Consider the following 16,337-nt stretch of genomic DNA (forward strand, 5'->3'; position numbering starts at 1 on the left):
TACAGATTAAGGCCCATTTCATTGAGCAGAAAACACGTGTGAAGTTACTACCAGGCAACCAGATACCCTGTTTGTCACAAGTATGCCTGAAGCATATTTTGCTTTATAAGGTACAGATGATGTACCCATTTATGTAGTCAGGGAGAACATCCAGGGTTGGAATGTGGATGTCCAGGAATCCTCTCCTTAGTCCCTGACCTCCAAGGTGGCAGTCCCACTTATGTGGACTCAAAATCTCAAAAATTAGAGTGCCCACCCCCAACCCTTGCAGTTGCTTTGGCCTCTGGCAACAGATGGGCTCTTATCCACCCCCTTTCAAAACTTATTCCACAGGAATTAACCTGTTTGGCTTAAGGGTTCCTTCAGGTCCTGCAGAGCCTGAAGCCAATTTCAAATCTGTTCTCATTGTCTGGAGTTTCCTCTTTCAAGAGATAGTGAGAAACTTCCTCAGAGAGAAATGATAACTCCTTGGAGTTTGAAGAGAAAGAATTGGACCACTACTCCCAAATTTCTTTCCCCTTTAGGTGTGACATGAAATTTCTCCCTCCCAATCCCCTACCTAAAATTTCCCACCCTAGCCTTGTCCCCTAACCATCTTACCAAACGGAGATCATGGGAAGGGCAACCCAAGTGTGTATGAAACTGTAAAAGCATCATAAAAGACAAGTAGTTGCAGCAAGGTAATCTCTCAGAGTTGTAGACTGTTCTTCCTAAGAAAGGCAAAAAAAGTCAAATATTTTACAGAGACCAAGAAGATCTACCTTCATCCTGTAAGAGATTATATAAGTAGGTGTCAAAGAACCTGTACCAAAACAGGAGCACAACAGGGGGTTCTTCTCAGTACTGTTCCTAATGACAAAAAAGAAGGGTCCATGAAGGCCAGTCCTGGAATTGTCAAGTCTAAATACTTGTGGTCCTAAAATTCATGAAGTTGACACTGCAAGCCCTTTTACCACTTCTGTTCCCTCAAGCCCTTATGGTTATGCTGAGCTCAGGGATGCCTGTCTTCACATACCCATTTTCAGGACCACAGGTATTCTCTCAGATCACTTTACCTCCTTGTCCATTTACTGGCTGCTGTATAATGGATGTCCTTATATTCACTGCTGCAGTATTCTTAATGATATAAGATTCCCTGCCGAGGAAGTCCAACATCCAGCCTATCTTCCAAATACTTCTGAATTTAAAAGGTATGCCAAACATCACAGTACACTCCCTGCGTAATGTATGACATAAAGGTGATGTTCAGGCTTACCAAAAACAGAACTTCTTTGCCACCAGTCTGAACATATCTTTTATACCATCAGTCTGTTTACCTTCATCCGTCTTCTGTCAGTTGAATGTATTTTCATTCTTTAGTGACTTCCTATGCCTGTTTGCTGTTTTTGCAAGATAAGTGCCCCCTTGAGGATTTTGTTGTTTCTCATTTTGTGTTCCTTGAGGTTAATGTCATCCAGGAAGGGTAAATGCCAGTGTGGGAGACAGATTCCCCATAGAGACCACCACAATAATTGTCTGTTTTGCTTAGGTGCTTCTTGACCATATGTCTTCTTCTATTTGTCAGGCGTTTGTTCCAAAAACCTTTCACAGTAGACTTTCTTTCCTTTCCTTGTATCTTGAGAAACAGCGTCTTAAGCTACTCACTAAAGATACAATGAAATGAATCTCCTGCCCCGAGGTTCAGCCGTTAGGGAAGAAGAAGGTGAAAAAGGTATGACTGAAATCTTCTGATGTCCAGCCTCTGCCAGGTGTTTCTTCCAAGTTCATTATGAACCCAGAGGCTTGCCTGGCTGTGTTGTCTGATTTCTCTGTCACAACCGTGTTGGAGGCCAGTGAGGAATCTGGCTGGCAGCACATCTGAAGAGGCTTTGTAGGTATCTGTCTCATTTTCAGAGGGAATTGAAAGAAAACAGTATTCTGTTTCCACTTATTAGCTTGAATAAAAAGCTGTAAGAATGATATGAAATATAAAGGGTTAATTTAAAAATAGTGTAAAGTGCTGAAAAAAATAAATAGTAAGTGTGCTGGCATAGCTTAGATTTTGGCATCCATGTAAAGGAGTATGTTGTTGAGAAACAAAGTCTGTAAAAATAACTGCACAGATGGCAGCTGGAAGGACATCAACAAAGTAAAGAGATGTAACATCAGGTTTCAGATAGTGCTGGAACACTACGATGTTCTTCGTGTTTCACTGTTGCAGTCATCACATTTAGGGTTATCTGCTTGCAGTAGCCCTCAGTTGGCCTGATTAACAAAGTCTTGGATCCTACGTCAGTTGCTGTCCCATCTTCCATGACGTCAGGTAGTCAGGGGTATAAAGCACGCAGCCGGCACCATTACATCAGTCTTTCTTGCCGTGCGGTGCCCAAAGCAGAAGCAGTTTGCAAGTGCTGGTCGGTCGACTCCTGAAATTTTCGTTTTCGAGTTTCAGAACCAAAGTCTTCAACTAAGCTAAGTACCCCATTGGGGAAACTTTTTCTTGCTCTAAACCGATGTCAGTAAAAGTCAATAATTGTATTTCTTGTGGAAAGCAAATACCTCATAAAGATTTTCATTCGTACTGCATTCCTTGCTTAGGCCCTGACCACGACGTACCTCGCTGTCAGTTTTGTGCCTTATTTAAACAATGAACTATTCGTCGTCGGTATATTTATGCTTCTAAATTTTTTGGTACTTGGTTCAGTTATCCAGATATGGCTTCGGTAAGCCTCCCGACTACCGACATTCTGAAAAAAAACGCAAAGATAAAGACAGAGACAGACTGCATAGGTCCAAAGCTGCCGACAACGCTTCTCCTAAGGTGGTCGCCAGTTTGCTGGTACTCAGTGAGATGCTTTTGCAGCCCCTGATACCTGCTAGTTCAGATTCGCAGGCCTCTACTGAGACCGATTCTGAGTCCGGTATGCCGCGAGATGCTTCAACTGTGGAACCTGCGGATGTCTCTACCTTGGATGGGTCCGGAGCCGCTGTGCAGGCACCGGCTTCCTAGGGTGTATTCAGACCTACTGACTTGCATATTAAACCGACGTTATCTTCTTCTTCAAGGCCTGAAGCTTGATCTATGCCTAGAAAACCGACGCCCAGCCCACATGGTCAGGCCTCTATGCCTAAAAAACAAATGATAAGAATGGCTGAAGCCAACATTCCCCCTCTAAGAGACCTAAGCCTGAGTTTGCTTATGATTCTTCTGATCAGGATTCTGAAGTTTCTGTTTCCTCTGAAGACCAGGATTTACCCTTCTCTACCTATGAAGATTCTGATGCAGAGGACTCTATTCCCTCTGCTTCCCCTCCAGAGGATTTCTCTTTTGGTGAAACCTTACATACTCTTAGGGAGCATTTTCACTAGGAAAGCTAGGATTACTCCGACTCTAAAAAGAGGCTTAGGGATTTCTTACTCCTGCCCCAACACAGGTCTTTAGCTATTCCCCCCCCTGTACTGGACATTGTTGATGATGCCTTTTCGGAATCTAGCTTGACCCCTGACTCTTTACCTCCTGCTCCCAGAAAACCTGATAGATATTACAGGGTTCCTGACTCTCACAAGTTCCTTTTAAAAAATCGTACTGTGGATCCGGAGACCATTTCACAGGGACCCAAGGGCATTAAGGCTACTACTGCCAAAAATCCTACCCCCTCTGATAGAAATTCCAGGGCGCTGGATAGATGGGGTAAGAAGGTATACACTTCTGCAACCTTGGCCATTAGGGCCTTAAACTGCCAGTTTCATATGTTAAAGTATTAGCAGCATATTATTGGATTGCTTAAACAGAAATTGATTGTTGATTCCTGACTGTGCTGAAAATAAAGATTTACAGGATTTAATGCATTCTGCTGAACAGGTTGGAAAACATACTTTGCAATTTGGTTTTGATTCACTAGAGGCATCTTGCAGGGCTGCTGTCACTGGGTCTGTACTTAGAAGGCATGCTTGGCTTAAGGAGCAATCTTTACCAGATCATGTTAAAGCTAAATTGCTGGATGCTCCCTTAAACCAAGACCACCTGTTTGGCAACAAAGCAGAAGAAGTACTTAAAAAGATGGCGGAAAAAGCTAAATCTATGCAAACTGTTAAAGATTTCCTGCAAGTACAGCCTCCCAGATTTAGTAGGCATTGGCCCTCTAAAAATTGGTCCTTTCCTGCCTCTTCCAGGCCTTCTCAGTCCAAACCCAGAACCAGCAGAAAACCCAGGCTTCAGTTCCAAGGTACTCAGAGGGCTAAGCAGTGGGGGGCTCCCACTTCCAAAGCAGGGAGTGGCTCAATGACTTAACTTGAAATCTTCCAAGCCCTGCACAACTGATTGTTCCCTTAAGGGGAAAGATTGCCCGGCAGGCAAAAAATTGGGAACTCATTACCCAGGACAAATGGGTTTTAAATATAGTTTCCTAAAGATACAGATTCCACTTTCGCTCCTTACCAACCCTAAAAGGTTGGCTAGACCTACCCCCAAATCAGTGGGCGGGGGCTCAAAAGCAAATTCTCGCTCTCTTAAGCATCAGGGCTATTCAGCCTGTTCCAGAAGAGGAATGGGGACAAGGTTTCTACTCATGACTTTTCCTGGTACCCAGAAAAGACAACTCCTGGCATCGTATACTGGACCTCTCTATCCTAAACACATTTTTGGTGATTCCAAAATTCAAGATGCTAATTCTTCACCAACTGCTAGGCAAAGATGCCTGGTTGGCAACACTGGATTTAAAGGAAGCTTACCTGCACATCCCAATAAGGGAATCCTGCAGAAGATACCTATGCTTCGAAGCAGGAAACATGCACTATCAGTTCTCTGCACTGCCCTTTGGCTTATTTGCTACACCCAGGGTATTCACAAAGTACCTAGCTCCAGTCATTGCATTCTGCAGGCAAAGAAATATCCAGATATATCCTTACCTGGACGATTGTCTAATTCAGGAAGAAAACCAGGACATACTATTGAATCATCTGGCATTTGTACAGAAATTGCTAACTTCCCAGGGGTACACTATAAAGAAAAAGAAATCACATCTTGTACCCTGCCAACAAATTGTATTCCTGGGAGCAAGCTTGAACACAACTTCCCAGATGGCTTTTCTCACGCCAGAAAAACAAGTTCATTTGACAGCCTACTTCAAACTACTGGCCACAAAGACCCAGCTATCTGCAAGGAAAATACTGCAAGCCCTGGGGTTCATGGCCTCATGCATTCTAATAATTCCATATGCAAGACTGCATATGAGGAAACTACAATGGTATCTAAAAAGCCTATGGTGTCAACATTCTCAGGATCTAGAAGCAATGATTCCTATCATACCTTGCCTACAGATAGAGTTCCTTTGGTGGGCAGATGCCTGTCACCAAAACAAGAGACTGCCATTCACTCTACCCCCTGCCACCCAAACCCTAACAACAGACTCATCAGACTATGCATGAGGGGCTCACTTGGCAGGGAAGTGCATTCAGGGCAAATGGAACCCAAGTCAAATGCACCTGCACATCATTCAGAAAGAAATGTTAGCTGTACAGAATGCTCTGACAGTCTTCAAGGACCACATCCTTCCAGGACAATTAATGGTAAAGATGGACAACACCACTGTTATGTGGTACATAAACAAGCAGGGGGGAACCCACTCAAACCCTCTCTGCAGACTAGCCATGGCTCTGTGGAACACAGCCTTGAGCTACCAAGTGCACCTACAGGCTCAGTTCTTGCCAGGAAAGCTAAACACACTGGCAGACGATCTAAGCAGAAATCTCATGGACCCACATGAGTGAAAACTGGAACCAAAGATATTCAGCATGTTGATAAACAAATGGGGGAGCCCAGATATAGACCTCTTTGCCTCCCCGCAGAACTACCAATTGAAAAAATTCTGCACAAGGACTCCCCACAAACAAGCTTGGAAAGTGGATGCCCTGTCCTTTACCTGGAAAAACCTATCAGTTTATGCCTCTCCAAGGTACTACTAAAGATAAAACAGGACAAACAAAGGACGATACTGATTGCACCAGACTGGCCACGCCAACACTGGAACCCCCTTTTGCGCAGTGTGTCACTGCTAGCACCATGGCACCTGCCTCAGACCCCTGTCCTGCTGTCACAGCAGGAGGGCCAGATTCTGCACCCACAGCTTCAAACCCTGAACCTGGCAGCCTGGCTAATTACCTGATCTCTCCATTACCATCCCTCAGTAAGCAAGTGTTGGATTTCAATTCTGGAGGCAAGGAAGCCTAGTACTAGAAAATCCTATGCTGAAAAATGGAAAAGATTCTGTTCCTGGAACCAAACTCAGGGGATGGGCACAGCAGCGCCCAATTTACCTCAGATTCTTCAATACTTAACTGAGGTGCTGCTCAAGGGCCTTTCCTTTTCCTCCATCAAAATTCATGCCTCAGCCATTTCAGCTCATTACAAGACAGAACCATCCCTCTTCTGTCATCCACTGCTGAAGCAGTTCCTCAGAGGGGCCAAAAACTTAAGACCACCCAGGAGAGCCCCTACTTAAGCCTGGGTCCTTAGCTTTGTATTGGAAAAACTCACTCTACCTCCTTCTGAGCCAGCTGCAAATGCAGAGTTGAAATTCCTTTCCTGGAAAACAGCCTTCCTTTTAGCCATCACTTCAGCTAGAAGGGTGTCTTAATTACAGGCCCTCATGGCAGTGGAGCCTTGCATCATTTTTCATGCAGATAGGTTGTCCCTCAGGACCAGTCCCTCCTTCATGCCCAAGGTGGTATCCAGTGTGGCCCTTAATCAGTCCACCCATTTGCCAACCTTCTTTTCTAATCCACAGAACAAAGGGGAGAGAATTCTGCACTCCTTAGATGTGCACAGACAACTTAGATTTTATTTGGACAGGTCTAAACCTCTCAGGAAATCTGAACAATTGCTGGTTGCATTTGTTGCAGGGGCAGAGGGGAAGGCCATTTCAAAGCAAACCATTTCTAAATGGATAGGCCATTGCATTCATTTCTGCTATAAGCACCACAGAAATCCTACCCCACAGGGGATTAGACCACATTATACCAGAGCTGCATCTACCTCTACAGCCTTTCTCAGAGGTGTCCCTACCAAGGACATCATAGAAGCTGCTACCTGGAGTTACCAAGCATTACCATTTGCCAATTTTCTCAAACTCCAGAGCTGGCTTTGTCAGTGCAGTCTTGCAGGGGCTTATAGCTGGTCCTAATGCTATCTAATTTCCTCCTCCCATCCTTGGCTTTGGGGCTCTACCCAAATGTGATGACTGCAACAGTGAAACACAAAGAACATAGTACAGTTGTGTACACTTACCATAAATGTAGATGTTCGAGTGTATTCATTGTTGCAGTTCTAGTTACTCTCCCTCCAACTCCCTGACTTCTATTGGCTATACCTCTATTCTTGCTTCCTATGTTTAAAGCTTTTTGGTGTATTTGCTTTTTTGTTGGAGGTGTAACCTTATATATATAATTGCTTCCCATTATGGGGGCACCTGACATCTGGGGCAAGAAAAATTGATGTAATGGCGTTGGCTGCATGCTTTTATAACCTTGACTACCTGACGTCATGGAAGATGGGACAGCAACAGATGCAGGACCCAAGACTTTGTTAATCAGGCCGACTGAGGGTTACTGCAAGCAGATAACCCTAAATGTGATGACTGCAACAATGAATACACTCTAACATCTACATTTATGGTAAGTGTACACAGCTGTACTTTTCAGATGATGCAAGACTGAGTTTCCATGGATCATCAAACTGCAAAGAACCAAGGACAAGGGAACAAAAAAAAACTGTTATACAAAGAAAGAACTGTTATACTTCAGACTCTGAGAAAAAATATCAGACCATTTGGTATAAATATGAGTGTAATAGTAAACAAGCTTTGGGTATTTGCCATAGAGAGCTAACAACATTTGTGTTACATGCTTGTAGATCTGAAAAGAAAAATGTGATAGTAAAGTGTATTAACTGAAACGGATTTATAAATATCACATGATCGAAACACAATAACAGCGAACACCATAACATTGAACTTCAAACCCTGAAAGCGTAAAACTCCGAAAGCTGAGAACGGCGATTTTTTTTCCCTGGGAAAAAATCGCTGTTCCAGCACAAAACACGGAACGCACAAACACTACACACCATTTCTAATGTGGGGGGCTTCACCCCCCACACCCCCCTACTTAAATATACCAACTCTGAGATCGCACCACAGTGGAGGAAATAGCGAAGCCGGGGATATGGCCAACTGAATTCTTTCCCTGTGAAACAATTCGATGTTCCACGGCTTTGCTGTTATCCGTCTTCGAGGTTTTGGATTCGATATCATGGCATTCGAAGTTTTGCAACTTTGATGTTGTGATATAGACCCAACTGAAACAGTTATCTTTGTGTATTTATTGTACTCAGTACAATACAGTAATAACACTAGTTGATTACAATAAATAGTTAAATGAACTGTGGTATGCATGCATGTAAATGCATGTAACAGAAAGAAGCAGACGGGAAGGCGTTACATAATTTTTCAGGAACCACGGTTGACTTTTTTTTTCTGAGGGGATTCAGGGAGTTCCTCAGTTTTTAGTTGGGGAAGAAGTTCCTGCTACGGTTCTCAACTGTTGTCCTGGATCTGAGCCTTCTCAGGACATTCCCTTAAAGAAACAAAAAATTAAACATGTTTCTTCTGCTTCTAGGGATCCACAAAGTGAGTGGCAGGCTTTTACTCAGAGGTTATTGTCTGCTTTGCTGTCCTTAAAGCCTTCTCATGGGGTTTCAGTTCCTGCTTCTCCTTGATCCTCTACTCCTCCAAAAGGCCTAGAGACATGGATTCTTGTGATGATGAGTTGTGTTCTGCTGAAGAATCCCTAACTTATTCTACTCCTATTCCTTCTCCATTGGACTGTGGGTCAGAGGAGGAGGAATCTGTATTGAAGTTCCTTTGGAGGAAATTTCCTTTGGGGACACACTTTCTAGAATGATGGATGTTTTAAAAATGGAATTGTACTAGAGTCTCTGATATCCATAAGAGGTACTATGAGTTGTTGCAGTTGGATCTTCCTAAACCTGCGGCTATACCTCCTGTCTTGACTGCTATATTGGATGCTTTCTCCAATGCCCGTCAGGCACCTGATTCTCTTCCCCCTGCTCCTAAAAGCCTTATAAGTTTTATAGGGTTCCTGAGGATTGTTCTTTTTTATATAAATGTTCTGCTATTGACCCCTTGGTAGTGTCCATAGCCTCTGATAAGCTGCCTCAGTTGCTTCCTTTGCCCAAGTTTTTTCCTTCTGACAAGGACAGAAGAACTATGGACAGGCTGGGCAAAAAGGTTTACACTTCTGCTACCCTACCTTTTGGGGCTATTAATTATCAGACCCATATGTCTAGGTATGTGTTGGCTCTTCTTTCATAGAGCTGCCAACTTATTTCTGATTTTCCAGACTCTGAGGGTAAAACTTCTGTTCTTTCCTTGCAAGGGACTTCCTCTCAAGTAATTTGTCATTCTATTAAATGTAGTTATGGTGTGGCAGATATCTCTTCTAGGGCTGCTGTTTTTGGTTCAGTTATGATTGAGTATTCTTGGTTTAGGCTTTAACCTCTCGCTGATTATATTAAAGCCAAGTTAATGGATGCTGCTCTGGATTCAAAACTTTTGTTTGGGGAAGCTGCTGCTGGTTTGTTTAAGTTCCTTCAGGATAAGGGTAAGGCCTTACAGGAACTTAAACATGTTTGTTTCTCCTGTGCCTAAATTTCAGAGAAACTACCCCACTAAGCCTGCCTTTGTTCATAGGCAGTCCTGTCCTTCTAATAAAGGTAAGAAAAGTGGCAAACGGACTCCTCCTGCTAAGACTACTCAATTTTTGGGGATTCCGAAGCCTTCCTTTCTGGACAAACCAGGTGCTGTGTGACTAACTGTCCCCTCCCAGCCACATTCCTCTTTGCCTTTCTCTTTCTTTTCCTGTTTGGCTTCAGATCACTCGGGATTCTTGGGTTCTGTCAATCTTTCTTCAAGGGTACGTCATGGTGTGGAAATCCCATTCTCCTTTTATGGGCATTCTCAGCCTCCTTGGGAAACCCTTCCCTTTTTACCAGAGGTTCTTCAAGATCTCTTGTCTCAGGATACTATTCAAGAGGTGCCTGTGTTCCAAAGGGGGAAAGGGTTCTACTCCCATCTGTTTCTAGTGCCCAGAATAGAGGACACTTGGAGACCTATTTCAGACCTGTCTCATCTAAACACTTTTTTAAAGGTACCTTCCTTTCAGAAGTTGTCCCTTCAGATTCTGTTTCCTCTCTTTCTCCCTCAGCCCTGTATGATGTCTCTGGATCTCAAGGATGCTTATCTCCATATTCTAATCCATCCACTTTTCAGGAAGTTTTTGCATTTCTCTATTGCTTCCTGGCATTTTCAGTTCTTTGCTTTGCACTTTGGCCTCTCTGCTACCCCAAGGGTGTTCACCAAATGCCTTGCTCCTGTGATTTCCTTTTGCAGACTTCACAGGATCCAAATATTTCCTTACTTGGATGACCTGTTGATTCAGGTGTTTTCTCCAGAGATGCTTTTGCAAAATCTTCATTTTGCCATATCCCTTCTTCATAGCCTGGGGTTCACTGTAAATTTCAAAAAGTCTTCTCTGACTCCTTCTCAGGATAGTGTTTTTCTGGGTTGCAGGATTCAGACAGTGCCTATGCTTGCATCCCTGCCCACTCCAAATGCCTTAACTCTCATTTCTTTCTTTCATACTCTTCTTCCTCTGGCTTCCATTGCACCAGTGAGTTCCTGAGAGTTCTGGGTTTCATGGCATCCACCACTCTGATGCTCCCTCTGGCCAAACTTCATATGAGAACGTTTCAGTGGTTTCTGAAGTCAATGTGGCTTCAACATGCTCTTCCTCTGGAATTTGTAGTTCCTCTTCTTCCTTGCCTCAGACAGGAACTTCTCGGGTGGATTCAGCAGTTGTCTATGAATCCAGGGAATCCCTTTTCATTCCCCTCTTCCCTCTCAGAAATTGTTCACAGACACCTCAGACATGGGACTGGGGTGACATTTAGCTCTGTGAAAGTACAGGGGGTGTGGTTGCCTCGTCAGCAGAAGGAGCACATCAGTGTCAAAGAGATGAGAGCCCTTCTGCTGGCCCTTCAGGCCTTTCAGTTTCTGTTTTCTCCAGGGCCTCTCAAGGTATTCACAGACAATACCACAGGGATGTGGTATATCAACAAGCAGGGTGGAACAAGATCTTGTCTTCTTTGCCAGCTGGCACTTTTGGTGTGGAATCTTTCTAGCAAGTGTTAAGTGACTCTTCAGGTAGTTTATATCCCTTCTGGTCAGAGCATTGTGGCAGGCAATCTGAGCAGGTCCTTAACTCAGTCCCATGAATGGATGCTTCATAGGAATGTGTTTCTGGACATTATCCACCAGTGGGGTACTCAAGTGGATCTTTTTGCCTCCCCTCTTAACAGACAACTTCCTCTCTTTTGTGACAGAGTCCCAGATCCTCTGGTATGACCCTGTCATTCTCTTGGAAAGGGATGTTTCTTTATGCATCCCCGCCCCTTCCACTTATTCCAAATGTCCTGTTCAAAATTCAACAGGATGCTTCCAAAATCTTGCTAGTGACTCCTTTTTGGCTACAACAGCACTGGTTCCCTCCTCTTCTGCATCTAACCAGGGGCAATCATCACAAGTTACCTCATAGGGTGACATGCTTATCCATCCCCACCTGTCCACACTTCACCTGACACTGTGGCTGATAGGATTTTGATTCCTCGTAGACGCCTTTTTTCTGAGGATGTGCTGCAAGCCATACAGGAGGCCTGGAAACCTACAACTAGGAAATCCTACTTATCCAAATGGAAGAGATTTTCATTTTGGTGTCTCTCTTGTAATCTGGACCCATTTACTGTGGATGCTCCTTTGGTTCTCTGTTATTTGTGTGAGTTGCTATTCTGTAAGGCCCTCTTATTCAGCCGTCTCTGCTTGTCTGCTTTTTTTCTCCTCCTTTAGCTGCTTGATTTGAGGTGAGACAATTTCTTAAAGGCGTCCTTAATATTAGACCTCCCAGGAAGCCTGTTTTTCCTCTCTGGAATCTTAATTTTGTTTTGTAGAAGTTGATTCAGGCTACTTTTGAGTCTACTCCTTCAGCTTCCTAGCAACATTGTTCCTAGAAGACTGTTGTTTTATTACTGCTTACATATGCCTGTCGGGTGTCTGAGTTGCAGGTGCTTATGTCTTGTCCTCCTTTTTTGATTTTTTATGAGGACAGAGTGTCCTTGCACACTAACCCTTTTACGCAGAATGTGGTTAATGAGCTATCACTTAATCAGTCTATTAATCTGCCTACTTTTTTCCACTCTGCCCAAACTGACAGTGAGCGGGTGCTGTACTTTGCACATGTGTAGGCAACTTAGAATTTTATTTGGATGTGATCAAGGCTATCAGAAAATCTGATCAGTTATTTGTTTCTTTTCAACCTAGATATTTGGGGCTAGCTGTATCCAAGCAAACTATTTCTTCTTGGATTTCTCAGGCTATTTCTTTTTGTTACACTTTTCATGGTAAGAGCCGTCCTTTTTCAGTTAAGGCTATTTCATCTAGAACTGTGGTTTCTTCTGGTGTTTTTTTTTTTTCAAAGGCTTAGATACTAATTCTGTTTTTGAAGCAGCTACTTGGACTTCTGTGTATACCTTTAACAAGCACTACAAGTTGGATGGTATCTCTAGAGCTAGGGCTGGTTTTGCTAGTTCAGTCCTTCATGTTTTTTAGGGGACTCTTCTGACCTTTCTTCTTCCCAAGTTTCCTCTTGAGCCTTGGCACTCTTCCATATAGTTAAGATTACTGCAGCAGTGAATGTAACGACATAGTACAGTTGTGCGAAATCTTACCATAATGGTAGATGTCCCTGCCTTCACTGCTGCAGTATTTGCTCCCTCCATCCCTGTAGTTCTTTACCTTCCTGGATGTAGACATCACCTCTTGGGTTCCTTGGACTGGTGTTCCTCCTGTGGTGATCAGTTCTGTTTTTGGTAAGTCTGAGCATCACTTTTATGGCCTATGTTATGCAGGGAGCATATGGTGATGTTCAGCATACCTTTTAAATTAGTCTTTGGAAGACTGGCTGGAAATCTGGCTTCTGTGGCAGGGAATCCCATATCATTAAGAATACTGCAGCAGTGAAAGGAAGAACATCTACCATTATAGTAAGATTTTAAACCACTGTACATTTTTACGAAATGCCCGACTTCAGTAACTGCTTATTGCAGAACAAAGGGCATTCATGTTTATCTCTACATTTTTTCTTCCCCTTGAAACCATTCTTAACATAATACCGTAGGTATCTAGCATAATTCTATAAAGGTGGCCCTTGGTACAGAGAGATGGAAGACTGAGTGCAGTCCCAACAGCCAAGGTTTGATTATCAACTCTTGAAGCTTTTTAGGTTGGATGGGAATAATAGGCATCTGAGGTCAACTTACCCATCTTGAAAAGGGGAAGTAATACAGCCCTCCTGCATGACTCCCACCTGGGGGGGGGGGGGGGGGGATTAGAGTGAATTTGCAAGCTTGTGCTGTCAAGCATGCTATAGCTGGAGTTGTTGCATGTGTTGATGCCCACATGTTCCAGTGGACCTGCATTGTCACTACTGTCTTGGTGGTGACCCTGTATGTCATTGCAGGAAGGAATATGTTAAGGACCAAAATTTCTCCTAAGGCAAACAATGACATTTATGTTCCAGTCTGTCATATTTCTGCAAAACCTGCAGGTTGCTAGGACATAAAAGGGAGGAAGATGGTGGTAGCAGAGTGGGCCCGATGGTCTCTGATGGAGTGATCAAAAATACTAAGAAAAGTGATTTTGTAAATGAATTGACTTTTAGTACTATTTTGAAACAAAACACACAAATAAATGTTGTTTAATTTTATTGGTTTCAAATGTTTCATTTTAGGTAACTAGTCATACCTTGCCAAGATTGAATTGGGCATAATTAGCATAGATCTGCAATCTGGCTGAATCCTGGATGCTCCAGTGATGTGTAAATTTAATTCTCAGTGGAATATTTATCTTATATAAATTCAAAACATGGTACAGGCTTCAAGTAAAGCAATGTGGATACACAGGTATTTAGATTTTGTACTGTACTCCACCTTGTTTTGGTTAGCTGCAAATACAGAAAGTACCCTCTTCCCAGCATTCAAAAGGTCTTGCTTTTACCTTCTCAAGCAAGGACCCTCCATTTTTAAGGAAAACCTTAGCTGATCAGGCCAGAGAACTACCCAGCACCCCTTCTCCCATAGCTTGCATCACTCTATGAGGTGCCACTCAGGGTAATTTCTGAATAACCTAACCATGCTTTGATGTGTGCATCAGCATCACTGTGGGTGCTCACAGTGTATCCCATCTGTCTATGCACATTTCCACCAGTGCATTGGTGAATACCGTCAGTGCTGTGTACCATCTTCCTTCAGGTGGCAGATCTCAGTACTGCAGAGGTAAGACTGTCCCTCGACCCAGGATCTGTGAATCAGCATAAGCAGCTTACTTCTACCCTTACCCACCTGATCTCTGCAGTTCCCAAGCAAGTACTCAAACGTGAATACATAGTCAGGGCATGTCCCACTATACCAGAGATCTGGAATTCGGACCTTTTAAAGTGATATAATAGCAATAACCCAAACCTAAGATATGTAGAATAGTTGTTATGTTATGAACCATACACTGTGACTGAAGTTTATTCCCTTGTTTTCTTGTCAGAAAACAGCTGCCATCATCGTTACTAAACATAATCCATGCCATGGGACTGAGTTACGCTGTCTTATTTCTGCATAAATAAGAAAAGAGGTAGATGACTTAGTGGTCTGAGGAGGGAATGAGATTGTTATCTATACTGAAAGTACAGGGTGCTGTAGAATTTGGAGAATTATCTGTAAAAGGTGGATTGATATTGTGGTTATTAAGCTCATCATGTAGCAGATTTATTTATATTGATAAAATATATCAGGTTTCGAAAATGCACTGAGTATACTGCTTGCTTTTTTTCCCCATTTTTCCTGCATTGTGTTCACTGTAGCTAAATACTTGGAGTGCTGTTTTTATAGTTATTTTTGATGTTTTTGTCTGTGTGGTGTTATGCATTCTTAGTTTGACATTCTTTTATTGCTTATCCATTTAGATTTTTGTCATTTATACTGTGTTTATATATGCTTTTTGTGTTTTGCCTGTAGTCCAGGTTGTATCTGAAAAGGGTCTGCCTCATTAGTTTTCTTATCTTAACAGATAAGTTTGCAGTAAATCAGAAGTAAACCGTTTTCAGGACTTTTTATTATAGGGAATTTCTTTTTGTTTAGTTTATGTAGTATGCTATTTTCAAGATTTATTACTGAGGATTCAGTGACCCTGTTGTGACACAATATAATTATCACAAGGTTTCTTGATTACACATGCTTCATGGTGCCCCCATCACCAGGCCACTTCTCCAAAGTTTTATTTAATAATTGGCTTCTTACTAGTAAATGCAACTGTTTTATCATAAGCAAAATACCACTGCTTTTCTTTCATGTATTTTTTTTATTTTAGCTGTACTGGAAGCATGCAAAGAGAAGGGAGGTATCTATGTTCAACTGTCGAAGTTTTTGCCTATGCGTGTCGCATCTTACTTGATGTTGCCGTATACCCTTCCAGTGGAGTCAGCGTATTCGACTGCCTTAAGGTACAGCATTTCACATACAGTACTTCCATTAATGTGCTATTCAGAATGTTGCAAATATCTACATGAGTGGTCTTCTTATACATATGTAAAATAATTGAGGTTGTTTCACATTCTAATGTATGTAATTTATGCCATAACTATGCATTGTTTCAAGACTTAGTCAGTCAGTGACAAATTTCATTGAATGTACATAATTTGCCCTGAGCTGGTACAATTCCATAGTAGGCTGGATTAAGTGAAAGGGTGCAGGAGATAAAGCCCCATGCATGGGATGTGGGAAGATTGTCCTCCATTCATTTTATCCATGACAGAAAAAATAAATTTTTTTTTGGTCATATTTCAAGTTCCACTCCACATTATACTGTGTAGACAACACACCACTACAAAGCAAAAATGTAGTCATAGACCTAAGAATTTGGGTTGACTACTCCCACTCTTTTGACCATCACGTGACAATAGTTATTAGGAAATTAGTTTACCATAGCTGATTGTCAAAGTAGTGTCATGATTTTCTAAAGAAGTAACTACTCCGTTATACTCAGCGTTGATCAAACAATTTATTAAGTGCAGTATCCCCTTTGGGTTGGATACATTTCACTAAACATTTCAAAGAATTAGACTGCAAAGGTTTCTAACCAAAACCATCACAAGCCTAAAGTCCCTTAGCTATCAAGAGATGCTGG

At 42.5% G+C, this 16,337-nt stretch overlaps 1 protein-coding gene across 1 annotated transcript in view; it reads left to right on the forward strand.

Moving 5' to 3' along the window:
* Positions 1 to 16,337, forward strand: part of LOC122815742 (patatin-like phospholipase domain-containing protein 2) — a 680,367-nt gene that overhangs the window by 553,970 nt on the left and 110,060 nt on the right. Inside the window, exon 7 of the mRNA XM_044088494.1 lies at positions 15,522 to 15,654. Within this exon, the coding sequence (XP_043944429.1) occupies positions 15,522 to 15,654 (133 nt within the window). The remainder of the gene's footprint in view (positions 1 to 15,521; positions 15,655 to 16,337) is intronic.

The sequence above is a fragment of the Protopterus annectens genome, chromosome 11.part0, assembly GCF_019279795.1.
Source record: "Protopterus annectens isolate FY-2018-M chromosome 11.part0, PAN1.0, whole genome shotgun sequence".
Lineage (NCBI taxonomy): Eukaryota > Metazoa > Chordata > Ceratodontiformes > Protopteridae > Protopterus > Protopterus annectens.